Source organism: Bos mutus, chromosome 7 (genome assembly GCF_027580195.1).
Source record: "Bos mutus isolate GX-2022 chromosome 7, NWIPB_WYAK_1.1, whole genome shotgun sequence".
In the NCBI taxonomy this organism is placed as follows: Eukaryota; Metazoa; Chordata; class Mammalia; order Artiodactyla; family Bovidae; genus Bos; species Bos mutus.
In genome coordinates this window covers 78584706-78603101 of record NC_091623.1, presented here as the reverse complement: position 1 = coordinate 78603101, position 18396 = coordinate 78584706, and the positions used below count along the sequence as shown (strand labels likewise).

Here is an 18396-nt window from a genome sequence, read left to right as displayed (position 1 = left end):
CCATTAGCCAATACTATTAGAATTTCCCAGGATCAAAATGGATAGTTTGTTGTACACAGATACACTACTGGCTTTCCATCAAACTATACTAAAATCTCCTGCGTCCTCCAAGTATACCCACTTACATACTGAGACCCATCCCCATCTTACCTGGTGGTTTAACTAGCAATTCCTCAGACTCAAGGGCAGGCCGTGGAGAGACTTCCGGAGCCACAGGTACAGATAAGGTCAGCTGTGGCAACTCAGCATGTCCACCTCCAAGTTCTGACTGAGCCAAGGGCCCTTCCAAAAATGGAGCCTCCCTTTCAAGAACTGGAGGCTCTTCTTTGGTTGAAATCAAAGAATTCTCATCCACCTGTTTGTTCTGAGCACTAGATCGACATCGGGCTAAAAGGCTTTCCTCTTCACAGCGGGAACTTACCTAAGAACAAAAGATAAACGGGCAATCCATAGGCCAAAAGTGTTGTGGTTTAAGGGTTAAAAAGAATAATGCACTTATAAAGGAATGAAATCCTGACACATGCTACAAATGGGAGAAACCTGAAGACATAACATTAACTGAGATGAGCAGACATAAAAGGACAAATATTGTATGAGGTGAATTCTGTAAATAGGAAAATTCACAGGACAAAAAAATAGAATGGTGGTTGCCAGGGGTTAAAGGAAGGGGGAAGTGGAAACATTTTAACAGGTACTGAGTTTCAGTTTGGGAACATGAAAAAGTTCCAAAGACAATGATGGCATACTTAATGCCACAGAATTTTACACTTAAAAAATGGTCAGGGACTTCCCCGGTGGCACAGTTGGATAAGAATCTGCCAGTGCAGGAGACACAGGTTCAATCCCAGGTCTGGGAAGATTCCACATGACACAGAGCAACTGAGCCCGCTGACAACACTACTGAGCCTGTGTTTTCGAGGCCGCACACTGCACTACTGAGGCTGGCACGCCTAGAGCCTACGCTGCACGAGACAAGCTACCACCATGAGGAGTCTGTGCACCACAACGAAGTGCACCCACTACGTGCCACAACTAGAGAAAGCCCACGTGCAGCAAAGAAGAGCCAGCACAGCCAAGAACAAAAATAGGCAAAAAGTGGGAGCAAAAAAGGTTAAAATGATCAATTTTATGTTATATATATATATTTCACTATAATTTTAAAGGGTAAAAACGTCATTGACAGATACAACAAAAACGACAAAATGATCTCAGGGACGACAGAATGATCTTGGTTCGTTTCCAAAGCACATCATACAACATCACAGAGACTGAGAAACACTAAAGCTATAAAAATTCATTAAGGCCATAGTGATGATCTAAAAAAAGACAAAAAAGATTCCCTAAACTGAAAGTGTTAGTTTCTCTGCCGTGTCCGACTCTTTGAGACCCCGTGGACTGTAGCCCGCCAGGCTCCTGTCCATGTAATTCTCCTGGCAAAGATACTGGAGTGGGTTGGCCATTTCCTTCTCCAAAAGATTCCCTAATGTGTCATCAATAAAAGCAGCTAATAATAAACTTCTAACGTTGAACTGATACATTAATGGGAAAGAAACATACCCATTTCTATACTATAAAATGAGACTGCCAGATAATATAAGCAGAAGAAATAATAAAATCTGAAAGTCTTCAATTTTATAACCTCAAATGAAATTATTGATATAGACAAGGAATTATAATTGATTTAAAAAATCAGGGAAATAGCTGATGGGAAACAGGATATTCTGTTGGAGTCAAATTAATTATACATGTACTGTTGCTTGATCAAAAGAGGTGAAGCATAACTCAAACCACAGACATCAGTTAATCACCATTTTGAGCTAGTGGAGGTTAAATACTTTCCAATGTCATGCAACAGCTATGATGTAATCTAGCCAAAATGTTTAACTTGAATCTATCAAAATATTAGTTAAAACCACCACTTAACAGGGAACCTAGAAGCAAACTGAGAAGGCAGATACTCTTAATATGTCACTCTCATCACTTACATAGGGTCATCAAAGCAGGGACTGTCCCGGATTTAAAGTGATTTAAGAAATACAACAGTAAGATATAAAGTGTAGCCCTGGACTGGATCTTGTTTCAGATAAATTAAATATAAAGGTTAGGAAATAACTGGAGAAATCTGAATAAGGATTTGTCATTAGATTTTTAGAGGTGCATATTACCTAGGGAAACAGAGTCAAAATATCTCTTCTGCTGCTACTGCTGCTAAGTCACTTCAGTCGTGTCCAACTCTGTGTGACCCCATAGACGGCAGCCCACCAGGCTCCCCCGTCCCTGGGATTCTCTAGGCAAGAACACTGGAGTGGGTTGCCATTTCCTTCTCCAATGCATGAAAGTGAAAAGAGAAAGTGAAGTCACTCAGTCGTGTCTGACTCTTCGTGACCCCATGGACTGCAGCCTACCAGGTTCCTCTGTCCATGGGATTTTCCAGGCAAGAGTACTGGAGTGGGGTGCCATTGCCTTCTCTGCAAAATATCTCCTATTTACTTTAAAATATTTTGAGTTTCAAGCAATTCAAGTGAAAAATAAAGCAAATAGATACTGTAACATTTGTTGACAGAATCAGGATCAAGCTATTATTTTTATATTATTTGTATTATTTTTTACTAAATATTTTATCACAGTAATACTTCTAAATCATTAAAATCATTTCAAAAGCAAAAGGGGAAAATATACATACACACACTATATACACATAGTATATAGAATCATTTATACCTTTTCTGTATATGCTAAATACTATGCCAGAAACTGGAAATAAAAAACTACAAAACAAGATTCCAGTTAACGAAACTATTGTCCCGTTAAGATGAAACATGATACTGAAGGCAAAATTGCAGTATCCTAAAAGGACTGATAAAACATTGTTGAAATGTTGGAATATACCTTGTGCACCTGTTCCTGTGTCTTCTTTTGTTTTTTCTTAGGAGCAAATATCTGATCATATTCTTCTGTATATTCCAGAAGCCACTTGCTTGGCTTCCTAAGGCGTTTCTTCTCTGTTCGCACAGCTAAAACAAGAGGCACAAGTTCAGTATTAAACAAAAAGTTAGAGAGAAACCCAATGTTTTCATTATAACCATCTCTGCATTCCCAAAGGAAGAGAAATAGGAAATTCACAAAAAACACCATGATTTAAGCTCCAGGAGGGTAAAAATGATTTGCTATGGTTTATCTTATGCAAAAATTGGGAGGAAGGAAGACCTTTGTTGCTCTATCCACAAACAGCCCTCCTAATCTCAAGGAAATTAAACTGAAACTAGTCCTATAGCAGCTTCCCTGGTGACTCAGATGGTAAAGAATCCACCTGCAATGCGGGAGACCTGGGTTTCATCCCTGGGTCAGGAAGACCCCCTGGAGGAGGGCATGCCCACCCACTCCAGCATGCTTGCCTGGAGAATCCCAGGGACAGAGGAGCCTGCCAGGCCGCAGTCCATGGGGTCGCAGAGAGTCAGACATGACTGAGCAACTAGGCACAGCAGAGCACACAGCGTCCTACAGCAACAGAGCTAATAATACAATACAGATTCTAAATCAGGCAAGTTCATAAAGAACACCACGTAGCATCTCTCTTAAGGGGGTTCCCAGGTAGTTCAACGGTAAAGAATCTGCCTGCCAAAGCAAGAGACATGGGTTTGATCCCTGGGTTGGGAAGATCCCCTAGAGAAGTAAGTGGCAACCCACTCCAGTGTTCTTGCCTGGGAAATCCCATGGACAGAGAAGCCTGGTGAGCTATAGTCCATAGAGCTGCAGAAGAATCACACAACTTAGTGACTAAACAACAACTTCTCGCTGGATTATGCAGAATATTTGATGAATATCCAGATAGAATATTTACCCAATCAGTACTACAACATGAATTTCAAAAGCATTTCACACGTACTTTCTATCACAGTTGTGATGAGTTTCACTTTAGAAACATCAAAAAAATAGTTATCCATATACCATTAAATGTATGCCAATATAACATTTTAAAATGTATGGCATGTACCCCAACAGAAAAGATAAGATATAGAATTCTGGGTACCTGCTTTAAAAAAATAGCTCTTGCCATGTTTTATAACCAAAATATCAAAGTACCATACCATTTCTCTTTGAATTAACAGTGAAACAAGTATCTATTATAATTTCCCTATAAAACTTTATCCTAGTCTTAATATACTTCACACGTTGTAATCACTTTATTTTTCGTACTGCAGAGGATGAGACAGTTAGACAGCATCACTGACTCAATGGACAGGAATTTGCACAAATTTTGGGAGATTGTTAAGGACAGCAAAGCCTGGCATGCTGCAGTCCATGGGGTGGCAAAGGGTCAGACAAGACTTAGCGACTGAACAACAACAAGAATCATTTTACTATACCATAAACTCTTTGGGAGCAGAGGCTAATGCCTACAGAATGCTGGATACAATCTACTCAAGGGGCCAGGAGTACTTCATATTATGGTGACTTCAGAGAATGTTATTCCTGCCTCATTTTAATGTGGCAATATGGGTGTTCTCTTAATAAAAGGAACACAAAAGAAAAGGTCACAGGCTTAGCAAGCACTGGGGTAAACTAGGGTACAGCACACAGGGCAGTCAGCATGGGGGCCCAAGACACTGGGCACAACAAAAAGAGGGCAAGCGTTGGAAAGCAGGGAACAGGTAAGCAGAGCCATCCATATCTGCGGCCCGGGTGCCCAGGTGCTAGGTGCACAGAATATAGGGTTCTCAAGACATAGAAAGTTATAAAGTAGGGGTGTTTTAGGCATGGGGCACCCTGAATGTGGGATTTTCCTGGCAGGTGCAGAGAAAGATGAGGTGCCCAGCATGCACAGGACATGGGGCACGCTTGTTGTGGGAGTCCCCGAGTGCAAGGTAGGATGTTCAAAGTGAGGAACACGCTGGAAATGAGAAATATGACATCAGGGACATGGGTAATCCTGGGTACACTGCCAAAATGAGTAAGATATTGCTACATGCCACAATATTAGTAATCCACAGAAACATTATATTAAATGAAAAAACAAAGACAAAAAGATCATGCATTGTATAATTCCATTAATATAAAATGTCCAGAAAGAGCAAATCTATAGAGATAAGAGAGTAGACAAGTGGTTGCCTGGGACTAGGAATAGGAACAGGGGCTAACTATGATGTATCTTACAGAAATGCTGCTGCTACTGCTGCTATTGCTAAGTCACTTCAGTCGTGTCCGACTCTGTGTGACCCCATAGACGGCAGCCCACCAGGCTCTCCTGTCCCTGGGATTCTCTAGGCAAGAACACTGGAGTGGGTTGCCATTTCCTTCTCCAATGCATGAAAGTGAAAAGTGAAAGTGAAGTCGCTCAGTCGTATCTGACTCTTAGCGACCCCATGGACTGCAGCCTACCAGGCTCCTCCGTCCATTGGATTTTCCAGGCAAGAGTACCGGAGTGGGATGCCATTGCCTTCTCCACAGAAATGCTATAAATATTCAAAAACTGATTTATAGGGATATTTGTACAACTCAGTAAATTTACTAAAAAACATTTGCTTGCACACTTAAAAAGTGTGTGACTTTTGTAGAACGTAAACTTTACCCTGAGTTAGATCTTTTCTTCAAAACACTGGTATTTTCCAAGAAACTAGAATACTAACAGCAACATCAATCCACCAATACAGATTTTTAAATCCTCTACTTCTCTGGTTCTGGGATCTCAGAGGAAAAAGAATTTAAAGGGGGCGGGGGAGGCAAAAATATAAACAACTGTTCATAATAATGGCAAGTTACTCAGCCCAAATCAACTGTTGAAAGTAAATACAAATACTGCGTAAATATGTTTAAAAATCTATCTTAAACAAAGTAAAAACTGACTAAACTGTAAAGAATTATAAACCAAAATCCAATGGAAAGTAATAGCCCACGGAAATAAGGAGAGCACTGAAACTGATTTTGTCCTGAGGACTTCTTGGCAACCCTGTTGGGAGGCAGGAGTTTAAAGGAGACTAAACTTGGGCCCCAAAAGACTCTATCCTCAGAGTTACAGTGAAACAGAAGTAAACTGTATCCCAATCCCCAGGAGACCACAAGGAAAGGTGCTTCGGCACCAAGTAGAAGGGGAGCAGGAGAGAGGACAAGTCCTTGAGAAATTGTGACTGATCCTCCTGTCGGTTTACAGTCTGATGGACAGGAAAATTCAAGCCCCCATAAGAAAGTTAATAGGTCATATTAAACGAAATAAACAGGAATAATCATCTCAGTAAGCACACAAAAAAAATCTGAAAGACAAACTAGCTATAGAACGGAATTTTCTCAGTATGAAAGGCTGTGTATCAAAATCCCAGTAAATAAATATCATAGTTAAATGCTGAAATCCCAGAAGCTTTCCTCCCTAACATCAGGAGTAACACAAGAATGTCTGTTCACTCTACTTGTCCTCAACAATGCACTGAAGGATTAAGCTAGGGCAACTAGGCAAGACAAAGAAACAAAATGTACCCAGATTAGAAAGGATGAAACAAAACAATCTCTTTTGGCTGAAGACATTGCAACCCCATGGACTATAGCCTGCCAGGCTCCTCTGTCCATGAAATTCTCCAGGCAAGAATACTGGAGTGGGTTGCCATTTCCTTCTCCAGGGGATCCTCCTGACCCGGGGATCGAACCCGGGTCTCCTGCATTGCAGGCACATGCTTTACCATGTGAGTTACTAGGGAACCACAGGAAATCCTAAGGAATTCAGAATAAAATGATTAGAGCTTTTAAAAAAAGTTCAGCAAGGTTGCAACACATAAGATCAATATATAAAAGTCAACTGTGGGAACTCAAACTGGAGCTCTGTAACAACCTAGAGGGGTGGGATGGGGAGGAAAGTGGGAGAGAGCTTCAAAAAGGGAGGGTACATATGTACACCTATGTCTGATTCATGTTGATGTTTGGCAGAAACCAACAATTCTGTAAAGCAACTATCCTTCAATTAAAAAAATAAGTAAAAAAAATTTTTTAAGTCAACTATATTGTACTTGTACAATACTCATACTAGCAATGAGAAATCCAAGAATGAAACTAAGAAAATAATCTTATTTATAATAGCACCAAAAAAGGATATAAATATTAAGGGATAAAATGAACAGAAGAAGTGCAAGAGTTGTACACTGAAAACTACAAAATATTGTTGAAAGAAATCAAAGATGACCTAAATTAATGAAATGCCATCTCTTGTTCATAGGTTGGAAAACCTAACATTGTTACAATGCCAACACTGCTCAAACTGACCTATGATTCAGCACAACCTCTATCAAAATCCCAGCTGGCTTTTTGGTAGAAATGATAGGAAGCTCCTAAAATAAATACAGAAATGTAAAAATCCAGAAGAATCAAAATAGTCTTGAAAAGGGATAAAGTTGGAAGACTTGCACTTTCTGATTTCAGAACTACAATAATTAATTACTAAAAGATTAAGAATTTGTGGTACTGGCAAATAGTTAGACATATATATTAATAAAAAAGAACTGAGAGTCCAGAAATAAACCATCACATTTATGGTCAAAAGATTTTCAAAGAGGGTGCCAGGACCATTCAATGGGGAAAGAATACCCTTCTCTACAAATTGTGCTGAGACAACTGGATTAAGCAATGGTTACTTAGCTATGACACCAAAAGCACAACGAACCAAAGAAAAAATAGGCAAATCAGACTTTGTCAAAATTAAGAATGTCTGTGCTTCAAAATATATGATTAAGAATATAAATGGTGACCCATAAAATATGAGAAAATATGTGCAAATCATACCTAACAGTGGACTTATATATAGACCATGTAAAGAATTCTTACAATTAAATAATAGAGACAAACAGCCCAATAAACATTTTAACTGATCAAAAAACATATAAAAAAAGATGTTCAATATTGTCAGTCATCAGGGAAATGCAAATCAAAACCACAGTAATGAGATAGCACTTGACACCAACCAGGACAGCTTTGTTAAATAGGTGCTTATGTAGAGGTAGACACCTTTGCAAAACATTCTGGCAGTTCCTCAACAGGAAGGCAGAATCAGTTAGGAAGTTACAGTACCCCAGGGCAAGTACAAACCCATGAAAAACAGCACTGAAATGGATTAAAAGAGCCAATCCACTTTACCTGAGACTGCCACTCCGAAAGCAAGCACAATTGAGCTCCCCCTTAAAGCTGAATGTTGGAGGTGTCCAACATTGAAGTTTTTGCGTTTCTGTCTAATCTGACTGGGAACCCAACAGAAGTCACATAGTTTGGACTCTTGGAGGCACTACAAATAAGGGAGAGAGGGAACAACATGTTGTGGAACCAGAGGGGCTATAGTGACATAGACAGGGGCCAGATTGGTAAGACTGGGAGAAAGTACTAAAATCCTGGCTTCTCTCTACAAAGGGAGGTAAAAGAGGGAGCATTTGGAAATCTGGGTTTTTAGAAAATTGCCCAAGGGACTAGTACCTGTTTGGCCTGCTTGTGGGAGCTAACAGAGAGCTGGCTTCTTTAGATACCTGGGAGCTGCTGAGAATTAAAGACAGTGAGAAAGCTTGTTGCAATAGCAACAACTAACTTGCAGTACTGCAGAAAAACACAAGATGAAGCAAGAGATTGCAAACTCCCGAAAAAGAAATAGACAAACCTCTCTGATTAGGAAACTACACACACAAGTCCACACAAACCCATTCTACAAAAAAGACTCCAGAGGTCCCCAGAATCTCTAGCCAAGATGATTGGTATGCCTTCCCCTATATGAAGCATCTCTGTAAAGACTCAGAAAAGTGGCTGTTTAATCAAATTCAAATGCATGAAAATAGGGGCAGGGGGGTAGGGGGAGGAGGGATTATGAAATATACGAAGAAACAAGGAAACACATCCCAAAAAATCAAAATAGATCTCCAGAAACTAATCATAAAGTAACAGAGATCTATGAATTATCAAAGAACTCAAAACAATTGTATTCAGGAAACTCAGTGATCTACAAGAGAACACCAATATCTAAAAGAAACCATGACAGTCAACAAAAAATAATAACAGTCAACAAAAAATACTAGAATTCTTTAAGACTAAACTACCATTTTATAGAAAAACCTGTAATCACTTTTTAAAATCCAGATGGATATCAAAATTATCTTGGAATTTCTTGAAGAATACAAATGCCCAGGTATTACTTTTTTCTCCAAAGCTCCAGATGTGTTTCTATTGAGCAGTCATGTTTAAAAACAAGTACACTCTATGATGATTTTTACTTTTATCTAGTTTATTTTACTTCTTCTATTTCAAAATCAGTGCTACTATTTCATTCAGCATGTTTTCCAATTTCTCCATCCTTTTAAAAAAAATTTTCTTTCTTAAGTCTTTATAAGCATAATAGAAAAGCTTTTATGTGGGTATATGCATATATATATATATGTGTATACATATATATATACACAATATGTATAACATGTATTTTGGAAAAAATGAGTTATTGTCTAGCAAAAAAATTTTATGACATTCATTCCATTTGTTTGACTTAATCTGAATGCGAGATTTCTAATTTATATTCACTCAAAACTTTGATATAATTTCATGTATTTTGGCATCAAGTATTACACCTAAAAGTCTAGAAAGCTTATCTTCTTAGTGATTTAAAAACATTTTTTGAATGAGGCTTGACATTTCTAATTCAATTCTGAGAACCTAAAGAAATACTATGCTTTGTAAAAACAAACAAAAATAGGAAATTAACATGTACAACATTATTAACTACAGATTTTGTTCAAAATTTCACAAATTTTTATCCTAGTGTCCATTATTTGCTTTCTTTTCATACCTTATTCAAAACTCCATGTTGTATTCAACTACACTGAGCATCTGAAGCTGCATGCAACAAATTCTGGAAAACTCTCTTTGCATTTTTATTTTCTGTTTTCTATTTCCTTGCTATGGCTTCTTAAGATACACCCACTGTTTAAAACTGGACAATTAATTTCCAAATACATGGGATTTTTAAAGTATCTTTGAAATAAATTTCTCATTCTGATACTAATTGCTCATTTAAATGCTTACTTCTCTGCAATTGCCCTTTGTGCTTTTTCAGTCTTCTAACTTTACTGAAGCTTTCAATGGCTAGGTTAAAAATCTTTCTTGGTAAATGACACATTACACTTGAAAATATATGGGTTATTTTCAAATATCTTTTGCTACTGCTCTCTAACATAATTCCACAGTAATAAGACAACACCCTGATTTCAATATCTTTCAGCTCAGTTCAGTCGCTTTGGACTCTTTGCCACCCCATGGACTGCAGCACATGAGGCTTCCCTGTCTATGATCAACTCCCGGAGCTTGAGCAAACTCATGTTTGAGTAAACTCGTGTCTATCAAGTCGGTGATGTCATCCAGCCATCTCATCCTCTGTTGTCCCCTTCTCCTCCTGTCTCCAATCTTTCCCAGCATCAGGGTCTTTTCCAATGAGTCAGTTCTTAGCATCAGGTGGCCAAAGTATTGGACTTTCAGCTTCAGCATCAGTCTTTCCAATGAATATTCAGGACTCATTTCCTTTAGGATTGACTGGTTGGATCTCCCTGCAGTCCAAGGGACTCTCAAGAGTCTTCTCCAACACCACAGTTCAAAAGCATCAATTCTTCAGCGTTCAGCTTTCTTTATAGTCCAACTCTCACATCCAACCTAGATAGCATATTCAAAAGCAGAGACATTACTTTGCCAACAAAGGTTCGTCTAGTCAAGGCTATGGTTTTTCCGGTGGTCATGTATGGATGTGAGAGTTGGACTGTGAAGAAGGCTGAGCGCCAAAGAATTGATGCTTTTGAACTGTGGTGTTGGAGAAGACTCTTGAGAGTCCCTTGGACTGCAAGGAGATCCAACCAGTCCATTCTGAAGGAGATCAGCCCTGGGATTTCTTTGGAAGGAATGATGCTAAAGCTGAAACTCCAGTACTTTGGCCACCTCATGCGAAGAGTTGACTCATTGGAAGAGATTCTGATGCTGGGAGGGATTGAGGGCAGGAGGAGAAGGGGACGACAGAGGATGAGATGGCTGGATGGCATCACTGACTCGATGGACGTGAGTCTGAGTGAACTCTGGGAGTTGGTGATGGACAGAGAGGCCTGGCGTGCTGCGATTCATGGGGTTGCAAAGAGCTGGACACGACTGAGCGATTGATCTGATCTGATCACATCTGATCTGATCACATCCATACATGACTACTGGAAAAACCAGAGCTTTGACTAGACGGACCTTTGTTGCCAAAGTCATGTCTCTGCTTCTTAATATGCTGTCTAGTTTGGTCACAGCTTTTCTTCCAAGGAGCAAGCGTCTTTTAATTTCATGGCAGCAGTCACCATCTGCAGTGATTTTGGAGTCCAAAAAAATAAAGTCTCTCGTTATTTCCATTGTTTCCCAATTTATTTGCCATGAAGTGATGGGACCAGATGCCATGATCTTAGTTTTCTGAATGCTGAGTTTTAAGCCAGTTTTTTCACTCTCTTCTTTCACTTTCATCAAGAGGCTCTTTAGTTCCTCTTCACTTTCTGCCATAAAGGTGGTGTCATCCGCATATATGAGGTTATTAATATTTCTCCCAGCAATCTTGATTCCAGCTTATGCTTCATCCAGCCCGACATTTTGCATGATTTACTCTGCCTAGAAGTTAAATAAGCAGGCTGACAATATACAGCTTTGACATACTGCTCTCCTGATTTGGAACCAGTCTGTTGTTCCATGTCCAGTTCTAACTGTTGCTTCCTGACCTGCACATAGATTTCTCAGGAGGCAGGTAAGGTGGTCTGGTATGCCCATCCCTTGTAGAATTTTGCACAGTTTTTTGTGATCTACACAGTCAAAGGCTTTGGAGTAGTCAATAAAGCAGAAATAGATGTTTTTCTGGAACTCTCTTGTTTTTTTGATGATCTAACAGATGTTGGCAATTTTATCTCTGGTTTCTCTGCCTTTTCTAAATCGAGCCTGAACATCTGGAAGTTCATGGTTCACATACTGTTGAAGCCTGACTTGTAGAATTTCAAGCATTACTTTGCTAGCATGTGAGATGAGAGCAGATTCAGGATAAAACCCACATCTCTTGCCTCTCCTGATTTGGCAGGAATATTCTTAACTTGTGAGTCACCTGGGAAGCACCACCATCATCTCAATTGGTGCAGAAAAGACTGAATTCAACACTTTCTCCTAATAGAAAACACTCAACAAACTAGGAACATAAAGAAATAATCTAAAATAAAGGTTATATATGAAAATCCCACAGCTAACATGAGCATCTATAGTGAAAAACTGAAAGATCAGGAAGAGGGCTAGGATGCCCATTCTTGCCAATTTAACACAACACTGGAAGTCCAAGCCAGAGCTATTTGACAAGAATTATAAACAGTTATAAATAAAAGACATTTTATAAATAAAAGACATTCAAATTGGAAAGGAAAAAGTAAAATGATCTCAGTTCATAGATGCCATGATCTTATGTAAAGAAAACCCTGAAGATTCCACAAAAAAAAGCCGTAAGAATAATAATGAATTGAGTAAAGCTGAAAGATAGAAAAATCAACATTTAAAACTCAGTTGTGTTTCTGGGCTTCCCTGGTAGCTCAGTGGTAAAGAATCTGCCTACCAATGCAGGAGACATGGGTTCGATCTGTGATCCACAAAGATTCCACATGCCAAGGAGGAGCTAAGCCCGTGTGCCACAACTACTGAGTCCAGGAGCCACAACTACTGAAGCCTGCTCACCGTAGAGCCTGTGCTCAGCAACAAGAGAAGCCACCGCAATGAGAGCCCTGAACACTGCAACTAGAGAGTACAGCCCCCACTTGCCACAATTAGAAGAAAGCCCTCACTGCAATGAAGACCCAGCACAGTCAAAAATAAACATTTTTTTAAAAAAACATCAGATTGTGTGTTGATGTTTAGCAGAAACCAACACAATACCGTAAAGTGATTATCCTGCAATTAAAAATAAATGAATTAGGGTACACGTGTCTCTTTCCCTTCTGGTTTCCTCAGTGTGTATGCCCAGCAGTGGGATTGCTGGATCATAAGGCAGTTCTATTTCCAGTTTTTTAAGGAATCTCCACACTGTTCTCCATAGTGGCTGTACCAGTTTGCATTCCCACCAACAGTGTAAGAGGGTTCCCGTTTCTCCACACCCTCTCCAGCATTTATTGCTTGTAGACTTTTGGATCGCAGCCATTCTGACTGGCGTGAAATGGTACCTCATAGTGGTTTTGATTTGCATTTCTCTGATAATGAGTGATGTTGTGCATCGTTTCCTGTGTTTGTTAGCCATCTGTATGTCTTCTTTGGAGAAATGTCTATTTAGTTCTTTGGCCCATTTTTTGATTGGGTCATTTATTTTTCTGGAGTTGAGCTGTAGGAGTTGCTTGTATATTTTTGAGATTAGTTGTTTGGGGCTGGTGCACTGGGACAACCCAGAGGGATGGTATGGGGAGGGAGGAGGGAGGAGGGTTCAGGATGGGGAACACATGTATACCTGTGGCGGATTCATTTCGATCTTTGGCAAAACTAATACAATATTGTAAAGTTTAAAAATCAAATCAAATCAAATAAATAAATAAATAAATGAATTATATAAATTAATTTTTTAAAAACCAGTTTGTGTTTCTATATAACAACAAACAATTCAAAAAGAAAATTAAGAAAATAATCTCACAATACAATAAAAAAGAATAAAACACTCACAAATAAACTTAAGCAAGGATGTGAAGGAGTTGAGTACTAAACACAAATAAATGAAAAGACAATCTGTTTCATGGATTCAAAGATTTAACATTAACAAAACATCATACTACACAAGTGATCTTCAGATTCAGTACTCTATCAAAATTCCAATGTCATTTTTTGCAGAAATAAAAAAAAGCCATCCTATACTCAAAATACTCTTAACAAAGACTGATCATACATTGTTTTCAAAACATACTACACAACTACAGTAGTCAAAACAAACTTGTTATTACCATAAAGACAAACATACAGATCAACAGAACAGAGAGTACAGAAATAAACCCTTAAACGTATGTCAAATTATCTCTGACAAAGGATTTCCAACACTTTGGACACGTGAAGCAAAGCCAACTCACTGGAAACAGACCCTGATCCTGGGAAAGATTGAAGGCAAAAGGAAAAGGGGGCGACAAAAAGAATAAGATGATCAGGTAGCATTACGAACTCAATGGACATGAATCTGAGCAAACGCCAGGAGCTGGTAGAGGTCAGAAGAGCCTGGCATGCCAGGGTCCATGAGGTTGCAAGAGTTGGACACAATTTAGCGACTGAACAAGACTATACATACAATGGGGAAAAGTACAGCATGCTTAATAAATGGTGCTGTACAGTAATGCGCATACAGTTAAGATTGTAGTATATACTTTCAACTTGTTCAGAAGGTAAATTCATGTGTTTTTTACCATAATAAATATAAAGTGCTGATATAAACACAAAGCAAAAAAACCCAAAGTACCACATATTATATGATTCCATTTATATGAAATGTATAGAACAAGCAAATCTACAGACAGGGCTGAGATGAAGAGAGATTGATAAAGGCTGCAAGATTTCTTTCTAGGGTGATGCAAATGTTCCAAAATTAATCATGTTTATGGATGCACAAGTCTCTGAGTATACTAAAAACCACTGAAGTACCAATTTTCAAAAGGTGAACTTTACGATATGTGAATTATATTTCAATAAAGCTGTTAGAAAACAGAATCTACATGGAGAAATCTTTTAGGGAAAGTCAGTTCAATGCATAATACTTATATTTTGAAAAATGTATGCTGCTTTCCTTCTACAGCTAAGGTAGGATACCCTGGCATTTCAGATTTTTAAAAATTTATTCTCAAACTTCATTCCAGAAGGGATGCAAGACATCTAAGTTCTTCAAATAAGTACCATGAAACAGTCACATTTTTTCAAAAACATATCCCCTTTGTCTATATAACAGGAGAGCCTTCCTTAAGCTGTAAGGGCTTAACATTCAATAAAATCTATTTGCTTTCTGTAAACTAACAACTAGATTTTAATCTTACACTCAGAACCTCTCAAATACAGCATCCCCCAAAGTTCACAGATTTTAAAAGGTATGAAATGGGGAACAGATCTTGATACTTATTAAAAGCAAAAGAAAAAAGAGCTTCTTGGTAAAACGTAACTTCTGAAAGTATGTGGAAACCTGGTCATCAAAATTCAGACCCTTCTACATAAAGCCCTTTTTTCACTTCAAGTAATTAACCCTTCCCTCCCAATTTACACTTAGGTCTTCCGTGAAAACAGACCACACTTGGTAGGGTATCATTATCGTCACTTCATCTAGTCCCTTTCTTTCACAGTTAGGAATCCTTACCTGGTTCAGGGAGCTCAGGTTGAGGAGTCAAACTGGGAATTCCCGGCTCCTTTTCCATCTCCTCATTGCTAGCATTGGATTTATCACAAACATTCAACCGCGGCCCAGCTGAATCTAAGTGGTTGGCATGATTTGGATCTGTCAGTGCATCCTCTAGTTTGTTTGTCGAAGCAGGAGGTCTCTGCTCTGGGAACTCATCTTCCTTCTTTACAGGGTCAGCAGAAAGCAAGACCCCAAAGGCACCCTCAGAGTTTTCTTTTTCCTTAAATCTGTTAGTGCGTTTACGAGGTTTAGTGCGCCTTTGGTTTAAACGTTGCCATCGCTTTTTAGGCACTGCTTCATTTATACTATTGGGTTCATCATTCTCACTGTTCATTTCAGAGTCCAGCTCTGGGACTTTCCTGATTTCAAAAGAGGGGCCTTTTTCAGGAATTTTTTCAGGGTCAGACTGGTTGACTTTATTATCAAAACTAACACTGGAAAAATGGGCACCATCTTCACTTGTTAAATGGCCCATTAATTGAAGGGTTGGTTCTTTACCAGGGTCTTCTGCTTCACCTCTGGAGGAGCTGTTCTCTGAACCCCTACTCTCTCTGTCTCCCTGTAGTGCAGCCTCAAGAGTCACAGCTGGAAGCTCATTCAGTTTTCTTCTGCGTTCTGTTTTTAAGGCTTTACGGTTCACTGTGTTCTTTCCCATCTGGGCTGAAAAACCATCTCGAAATTTGGATGGCTTTGATCGACCACAGTTGCGCCTAGTAACGCAGTTTGAACGATTTTTGCCAGAAGCAGGGAGGTCTCTTTTATCAGACCCCAAGCCAGGCAGGGAAGTAGACAGCTCCCCAGACAGTGCAGAGTCACCCCCACCAGGGCCAGGGTGGACTGGATCCTGAGTGCCATCTCCACTTTTTTCTGAACTGTGATTGGAGCCTCCTGAAACCAAGACCTTAGGAGCTGACACAGGACTGCTGGTAGAACAGTCCCCAAGACCAGGACTCCGATAAGAGACCAAGTTCTGAGCTGTCATTATTCGTTGCTCCTTGGTCTTACTATCATGCATATCTTTCAACATCATTAGTAATGTACTGAATTTGTAGTCTGGTTCAATAGGTATGTGATTCTGACCAGAGGCAGAAGAAAAAAGTAATGGTTTCGATGGCTTTGACGTTCCGGAGTCACTGACATCTTCACTTAAGGATCTGTAAGAGAGCTCCTTCAACTCTGACAGAACGTGTTTCACCACTGCTGTTTCTATGTCACTCGAATCCCTGGTTTTCTCATGCATGTTGCTCAGTAGTTTCAGTCCATCCACTTTCCCGCTTTTAGAAATGCTGGCCAAAGGAGAGCCTTTGTTATCAGAAGAGCAGCATTTCAAACTGCAGTCCTCATTTGCAACTGGAGGTTCTGCTACAACTGGGTTTTCTTTATGTTTGCACTTGATACTTCGAATTTTGGGCTGTTTGCTTTTTGAATGTAACAGAGCTTGATTTTTAGCCCCACCTTTTATTATTGAGTTCTCACTGGAAATGCTTGATGATGTGTTGAATTTTGGAGAAAATCCATCGTTTCTAAAATCTGGTTGGGGTTTTCGGACAAGAGTTGACACTTTAAGATCAGAGAGATTAATCTGAGACGTCTCAGTTCCAGGCTCTGTTGTCTTGGTACAATTTATTAGGTGGTCCGTGTGTGAGTTAGTAATCAGAGACTTCTGCTTTGCTTTTACCTTAGTGTTTGTGGCAGGATACCTAGAATACTTTACCTTTTCATTTTTCTGCACAGGTAACAAGTTCTCTGATCTATCAAAAGCATCTGTAATTTCAAGGACACTGTTATCAGACTCTGAACTATGATCTACAGGATCCAAATCACTGCTTCCATCATCAGAAGTGGTACAAATACTAATGGAATCACTTCGTTTTTCTTCATCACCTGCTCCAATATAGCAGAGCTGTACTTTCGAACTACACATCAGACCTCGCTGGAATTTCTTCTTCTCCCCAGAACGTTTAGAGATCAAGGCACCCTCAGACAAGCCCAGTAAAGAGTCACAATTTGAAGTCTCAAATTCTTTCTTTGCAGTGTTTTTTGCACAAGAAGAAAACAGGAAACTTCCTGGAGCAGTGCTGGGCCCTGTGAGGCTGTTCGCTATCCGGGAAAGTTCATTTGAGGCCTGCTTATCAGACACATCCCCAGAAATAAAGTTTAAGCCAAGGTTTTCTGGAATCTTTCCCCTCCGTTCTTCCTTATGTGTTTCAAATTGCATATGGCCCTTTTTCACACTAGTCCTTTTTGGATTATCAGAGCTCTTTCTGGCTCGAGACTTAGCACAAGGTTTTTCCTTCTCATCTGCAGAATGTTCAGAGTCAAAAGCCAGAGATTTCAAGCAGCCATTAAGCAACAGGTCATGTTCTGATTCAGGATCATTTGTACAGTCCTCAAATGGCATATCCTCCTCACTGTCCAACTTGATTGAACTGGTGACACACTTTCGGTTCTTCGACCCTTTGGGAATATCATACTGCTCAGCAAGACCAACACTGGCTTCCCATTTACTCAAAATCTTCTGAGGAACCTTAAATGTAAAGAAAAAAAGATGATTACTAATCTAAGAAATAGAAGAGGAAATAGGGAAATGATCACTGAACACCTCTCAAATCAGAAGCTTTTCAAGCCTTATTATATTTCTTTGAGGCTCTTTTATGGGACTGTCAGGCTGTTACCTCCCACAGCCCAGTCAGACCTTAGCTAATGGGGATTCCGCAACACTTCTTCTATCACTAAGATCTATCACTGGAGATCCTGGAAACCCTCCACTCTCCTTACCAGTAAAAGCACAAAAAGTGGACCATAAATTAGACTACTACATTACATTACTAATCAACATTATATTACTAAGTCAAGGAATAACCAGATGACTCCTACTTACTCTGCCAATCATAAAGATTTCCTTCCTGAATTATGAAGGCCAAGCACTTGCTGAGTTGCATAAAAGAGAAAACAAAAGGCTAAAGAAGATGAATGTGGAAAAACTAGAACTGGAAATGAGTTAA

At 39.3% G+C, this 18396-nt stretch overlaps 1 protein-coding gene across 6 annotated transcripts in view; it reads right to left on the bottom strand.

The window, feature by feature from the left end:
- Positions 1–18396, bottom strand: part of NSD1 (nuclear receptor binding SET domain protein 1) — a 148824-nt gene that overhangs the window by 54830 nt on the left and 75598 nt on the right. For all 6 annotated transcript variants that reach the window (XM_005904595.3, XM_070374134.1, XM_070374130.1 and 3 more), the window contains 3 exons: positions 15350–17918; positions 2890–3014; positions 151–421 (listed from right to left, as the gene is read on the bottom strand). In XM_005904595.3, coding sequence (XP_005904657.1) covers positions 151–421; positions 2890–3014; positions 15350–17918 — 2965 coding nt within the window. The remainder of the gene's footprint in view (positions 1–150; positions 422–2889; positions 3015–15349; positions 17919–18396) is intronic.